Source organism: Lampris incognitus, chromosome 13, assembly GCF_029633865.1.
Source record: "Lampris incognitus isolate fLamInc1 chromosome 13, fLamInc1.hap2, whole genome shotgun sequence".
NCBI classification, from domain to species: domain Eukaryota; kingdom Metazoa; phylum Chordata; class Actinopteri; order Lampriformes; family Lampridae; genus Lampris; species Lampris incognitus.
In genome coordinates, this window is record NC_079223.1 from 24,583,919 (window position 1) to 24,590,611 (window position 6,693).

General features: G+C 41.7%; 1 protein-coding gene across 1 annotated transcript in view; it reads left to right on the forward strand.

The window, feature by feature from the left end:
* edrf1 (erythroid differentiation regulatory factor 1) overlaps positions 1–6,469 on the forward strand; it is a 33,067-nt gene extending 26,598 nt beyond the window's left edge. The window contains exons 20-25 of the mRNA XM_056291924.1: positions 889–1,047; positions 2,798–2,947; positions 4,218–4,371; positions 4,495–4,610; positions 4,783–4,958; positions 5,229–6,469. Of these exons, the coding sequence (XP_056147899.1) occupies positions 889–1,047; positions 2,798–2,947; positions 4,218–4,371; positions 4,495–4,610; positions 4,783–4,958; positions 5,229–5,391 (918 nt within the window). The 3' untranslated portion in view covers positions 5,392–6,469. The remainder of the gene's footprint in view (positions 1–888; positions 1,048–2,797; positions 2,948–4,217; positions 4,372–4,494; positions 4,611–4,782; positions 4,959–5,228) is intronic.
* Positions 6,470–6,693: the final 224 nt, after the last annotated feature.

Here is a 6,693-nt window from a genome sequence, read left to right on the forward strand (position 1 = left end):
TTCAATTTCTTAGCAATTTCTCGCATGGAATAGCCTTCATTTCTAAGAACAAGAATAGACTGTCGAGTTTCAGATGAAAGTTCTCTTTTTCTGGCCATTTTGAGCGTTTAATTGACCCCACAAATGTGATGCTCCAGAAACTCAATCTGCTCAAAGAAGTGCCCATCCAACCAATCCAACTTGTGGGAGCTGCTTCTGGAAGCGTGGGGTGCAATTTCTCCAGATTACCTCAACAAATTAACAGCTAGAATGCCAAAGGTCTGCAATGCTGTAATTGCTGCAAATGGAGGATTCTTTGACGAAAGCAAAGTTTGATGTAAAAAAAATCTTATTTCAAATACAAATCATTATTTCTAACCTTGTCAATGTCTTGACTCTATTTTCTATTCATTTCACAACATATGGTGGTGAATAAGTGTGACTTTTCATGGAAAACACGAAATTGTTTGGGTGATCCCAAACTTTTGAACGGTAGTGTATATATATATATATATATTGGGCGGTAGGCGGGAAGACACCCTGGACAGACTGCCAGTCCATCACAGGGCCCTAATAATAATAATGATAATAATAATATAGGCTCCAGCATCCCCGCGACCCCGATTGGGATAAGCGGCTTGGATAATGGATGGATGGATGGATATATATATATATATATGTGTGTGTGTGTGTGTGTGTGTGTGTGTGTGTGTGTGTGTGTGTGTGTGTGTGTGTGTGTGTGTGAATGTGATGGAGTGGCGGCCTGTCCAGGGTGTCTCCCCGCCTGCCGCCGAATGGCTGCTTAAATAGGCTCCAGCATCCTGCGACCCTAATTAGGATAAGCGGCTTGGATAGTGGATGGATGGATGCTCCTAAACAAAGCTCTCTCCTTTTTGTTTTTTCATCTAGGCCATAGACTACTACCTGCGGGCTATGCAATCTCTGTCCAGCAGGGGGAACCACCCAGCGGTGTGGGACAGTGTGAATTGGGAGCTGTCCACCACATATTTCACCCTGGCTACTCTACTGCAGGACTACGCCCCGCTGTCCAGGAAGGCCCAGGAGCAGGTAACACTGAACTGTGTCTGCCAAGTTTGCAGTGCTCCATCCTGTGAAGTTGTTAGACATGGAGATTAAAAAACCTAGAATTTACAATTTCATTTAGCAGACGCTTTTGTCCAAAGTGATGTACATCTGAGAGTTAATACAGCACAAGCAAGGCTCTAGTCAGGAGGCAACAACGCAAGTAAGTGTCAAAAAAAAAAAACTAGGTTCAAGTCTGATAGGACATAGGTGTCAACAGGCAGTGCACAAAGACAGGGCATAGAAGCGAGTTTTTCTTTTTTTTAATACCATCAGGTGTGGAGGTGTTCGTGAAAGAGCTGGGTCTTTAGCATCTTAAAGCTGGAGAGGGACTCAGCAGATCGAATGGAGTTTGATAACTCATTCCACCACCGGGGAACTACAGAAGAGAAGAGTAGCTAGTGACTTAGGGTCCTGTTGGGGCGGAAGTGCCAGGCGCCTTTCATCAGCAGAGTGTAGTGAGCAGGACTGAGTGTAGCCCTGAATGAGGGAGTTCACATAGGCGGGAGCCATTTTAGTTGCTATTTTGTAAGCAACCATTAAAGTTTTGAATTTGATGCGGGCAGCAACTGGGAGCCAGTGGAGGGATATGAACAGCGGGGTGATGTGCTGTTTTGGGTTGGGTGAAGACCAGACACGCTGCTGCATTCTGGATCATTTGTAGAGGTTTGAAAGTGCATGCAGGGAAACTTGCCAGTAAGGAGTGGCAGTATTCAAAGTGTGCTATAACAAGAGTCTGTACCAGGAGTTGTGCTGCATGCTCAGTCAGGTAGGGTCTAATTTTCCTGATGTTGTACAGGGCAAATCGGCATGACCAAGCAATCGAGGCCACGCAAACCTTAAAGGGTAGTTGGTCATTAATCATGACACCCAGGTTTCGGGCAGATGTACCTATTCAGATATGTCCTTGTTCTTATTAAATGAGGCCTTGTCCACTTTTGATACACTGCCAGGGTCCCAATTGAATGAAGGTGCAGAATAGCACCACGATGTCTCTTGCGCTTCAGCTTGGGCCTGATGCTCTCAGAGAAGGAAGAATTGATGTAAAGCCAAAACAATGGGTAAAAAATCCCAAAGGGGAGCAGGAGCATACAGCTTACATTAAAGGAGTAACATTTTGGCACAAACTGCATCTTCATCAGACTCAAACAGTGATGGCACAACACAGAACGTGTAAATAGCCCACTATTGCATGAAACAAGCATACGATTGGCTCTAGAGGGAGGGGTACTCATTAACCCGTTACCTTTTTACAGTTACACGACACCAAAAGGTTAAGTTGCCTCCCTGTCCCCAAAAATGGGCCTTTTAAGGCACTTAAGGGTGGAGAGGAGATTTAAAAAATACCATGAGAGCACTCCATTCAGCACATTGTGGACACAGACTCATAATGCCAGAGTCCGTCAGCAGTCTACGGTAATATACCTAAAACCAAACTTATTTCAGATATTTAAGAAAAACTGTTTGAATTTTTCTTTGATCATGCATTATTTAACAATTAGTAATACATTTTATTGCACCGGTTCACTCAACATTTTCTAAAAATGGGAAAAAAAAGGATGAACTGGAGCTACAGTTTAAGTTGCTCACTAAGGATGGGCACACTGCAGCCAATTAGTTTAACAGTTTTTAAAACGGGTTACCATTGTTTTGTACTGGTAAAACAGAAAACCCAGATTTTGAATTCAGCATCGTGTGATTGAAATGAAATGATAAATCCTCTTTGTGTTGCCAGATTGAGCGTGAAGTGACTGAGGCCATGATGAAGTCCCTGATGTACTGTGACTTGCAGACGGAGTCGGCTCGCCAGCCACTCTATCAGTACAGAGCTGCCACCATTCACCACCGCCTGGCTTCCATGTACCACAGCTGCTTCCGCAACCAGGCAAGGAAGACACTGTTCATGTCGATGTGTCCCTGTTATGAGTGGTCAACAGATTTTAGTGTAAGACTGACAAGGGCACAAATTCTAACATTTCATAGGTGTATTTAACCTTTCTCTACCATCACAGGATGCTGTAACTACCCTTAGAGCACATTTATAGGTATACTATTTGCTAAACCAGCCTTCTCATCACTCCCCCCGTCTTAATTGATATTAAGTCTGGGGAAAATTCCTGTATTTTTTTATATCACAATATATATATCGCAGGGAAAAAAATATCGCAATGTGAGTTTTTTCCAATATCGTTTAGCCGTAAACTAATTTTAAAAACATGAGAGACCACAGACATAACAAATTTAACCGATTTTTAATTTTAATTGTAAGAACGCACACAGCAGACGATTTTGTCAAGACGCAGGACTACACACTTGGTGTTTATACTAAATGATTTCAGAGTGGCAATTCCAGGAACTTGGGATCTCACAGAAACTCGTGTGATCAAACTGGATCAAAATGTATGAAACTCTTAATTTACCTTCTCCCAACATAAGACAGGGCCGTTGGCTGCAGTTTATTTCAATTACCCTCACTATTTAAAATGGTTTATGGTACCTTTCACTATCAATTGAGACACTCTATAAAGCTTTTTTCTGTTCCTGCAGTTTCTAAGTCAATAGTTAAGAAAACCTTTATGTTTAAAGCTTCCTCTGATTGGAGTAATCTACCTGTAAATATTCAGTCCATATCGTCTTTCCACTTGTTTCATACGTTCTGTTCTACAGAATACACAATATCTGGTTGGTGACGCGTCCCGGTCAGCTCGCTCTCATTGCTCAATATTCCATCGCTGTTCCTTGAACACTACAGGATTTCAAGTTGTAAATATCAAACATTTTTGATATTTGGGATTCAAAATCAGGGGGACTCTGATCCAGTTGGTAACATTATGTCTGTAAACCCCTCACATTACAGTATCATTTGGGCAGATAATCGGTTCTGACCAGCCTCGAATTGGGAACAACCCCACGATTGTCAGGAGGAACGAATCGGACCCAAAGTCTGCCCAATTATCCTCCAGTATGGGGCCAGCATAAGTATGCCTGGACCAGATTGCAAAGAAAGGAATTGTATAGCAAAAATGACTACAAATAACATCAATATTTTTGCCTTGTGTAAGATTCAGTTTTTACTCAAGTAAAATCACATAGCTTTGCAGTTTTGTGTACACCGGTTGTATTCTGTAGAGTGAAGGACTGTTCTTTTTTTCCAGGTGGGTGATGAGCACTTGAGGAAGCAGCATCGCAGCCTTGCAGAGCTGCACTACAGCAAGGCTGTGCGTTTATTCCTTAGCCTGAAAGACGCACCCTGCGAGCTGCTTCGCACGCTTCTTGAGAGGGTGGCCTTTGCCGAGTTTACAATGGCAGGTGAGTTGGTAACCATTAGGCACATTCCTTTCTGTTGTTAATCATGTTCAACTGTCTTTGTAACTTTTCTGTCCAAAGCTTCTCAATACCTGTTTTTTTTTTTTTTTTTTTTGTATTCTACAGGTCAAAGCAGCAGCGGGGCCAAACTTAAGACCCTGACTGGAGCCTTGGAGATCATGGCAGAGACCCGCTATGCTTTCCTTATCATCTATAAAGAACTGATGGAGGAACAGGCAGAGGTGATCTTCCATTTGAATTGAGATTTGAAAAGCATTTAGGGAATTGGTGCACATGTTGAAGATGAAGAATAATCCCTTGTATACCTTGAATCTTATGCTTTAGTGCCTTAAACAATAATTCTGTCTCAATTATCCCTCTCACCTGTTTTAACTTTGCTTTATTTTGCTGTAGTTGAGCACATCAGACCCCGCCAAACTAGCAGAGTCTCCTGATGGGGCTGATGGTACATCCTCCTCAGGAATGAACCTTGAGGAAGTTATGAAGTTGATGGGTGTGTTTGAGCCAAGTTTCTCCTTCCTTTTGCTGCAGCTGATCAAACTGATGACGGCCATGAAGCGTAAACAAAGGTGAGAGGGGATATTTTGACATCCTTTTTAAGATTAGATGACACTCAGATTACCATAGTAGAATTGGGTCTCTGCATTATCAGAGTGGATTGGATGGATTACAGGTATGGAGTATTTACCTGTACCTCAGTTTTCACAGTGGTCTAATAGGTTTGTTTGAAGTTCTGAGGATATAGAAACGTTCCCATTGGTGATAAAACTTACCTCTGCTCTTAGGCAGTATTTTTTTACTTTCTAATTTTCTTGTTTGCTGGTTTGTGTGGATGTTAGCAGTAAGGGGGAGGAGCAGCTGAAGACCTACAAAAATGTGTATTCCAAGATGCTGCGTGCTGACAAGAATGCACCGCTCCTTAGCCGCATGGAGCTTTACATTGACCTCCTGCAGCAGTTGACCCCACAAACAGGAAGCAGGGACACAGAGGCTTGTTCATGATGAGCGAAACTTTAAACACCCTCAGGAATTTGATTTGGACTCAACAAAAAGGGGTTACTTGCACGTTGTTTTACAGACAACAGTGTGTCACAAGTTTTTTGGTCCCATGAGTCAAGTTGCAATCTAATAACCCTCCTATTAGAAAACCAGAGTTCATCACAAGGAGTATGTGCAAGCTAGCTCACACAATATTATTTCACCACTTGTGCCTTTGGGGGGGAAAAACAGTGAAGCTGACATTAGCCATGCTTGCATCGTATTCTTTGAAATGTAAATTTTTGTAAACTGTTGTAAATCCTGAACAAATTAAGTTAGCTTATTTTGGGTCAAAGTCACAGGAGCCAAATCATCTAGTTTGGATTTACTCGGAAGGTGGACTAATTTCAAGAATTTTTGTGTTTTGATATTCAAAAATGCCAATTTATACTGTGAAGAGAAAAGATGTAGTGTGAGTGATGACTGAACGGCGCTTGGCTAAAAAAAGTGTTAGCTGTTTTTTGTTTGTTTTTTTTCTCCAAATACCAATGTGCAATAGGCAAAATTCAATGCAAAACCTCAGATTGTAAATTTTTTAATATTTGCTGTGACATAATAAAAGGTTTTTGAATTGTATGTAGAATGGCTATTTCTACAATTTATGCCTCAGCAATTATGCTTCTCATTTACAGCCACTAAGACCTATGATTATGGAAGTTTAGTTTGATGGTGTACTTTTGTTGATGACAAACCTTCCAACATGCTTTTTTCAGACCTGCAATCATTTTGCTGGCTTTTTTTTCTTCTCTTGAATTATTGATAACAAAGCTTGAATTTCAACAGAGACCAAGACCTGTCGGCCATATCCAGTTGACTTGATGGTGAAGTAGTATGTTACAATGTCACCAATTAAACATTCATACATAATTTCAGACAAGCATACATTTTGTTTGAACTAAAATAACCTTCGGACAAAGGTATAAATCGAATGGAGGGTGATAATATGGTCCATTTATCCTACAGAGCATCTCTAAAATTTTCACTTGTGTGCAGCTACTATTTGCGCTACAGCTACTGAAGGTCATTTAATGTGTAAAGGGGATTTTATGTGGGTTACATTGATCAATGCGCTGTGGATCATGGCGCTGGTGTGCATTGCACCATCCCCCTCTCGGCCACTGAAGAGTTCACATGGTGTTGCAGTAACTGTCAGTCAACTAGGTCACCCCACCCGATGGAGCTGCAGCCAAGCCCGAACTTCCACTGTCCCTCTGTAAGTAATCTGACTAAACTCTGAATTTGTGCAGTTTAGGGCAGGTGCAGTGG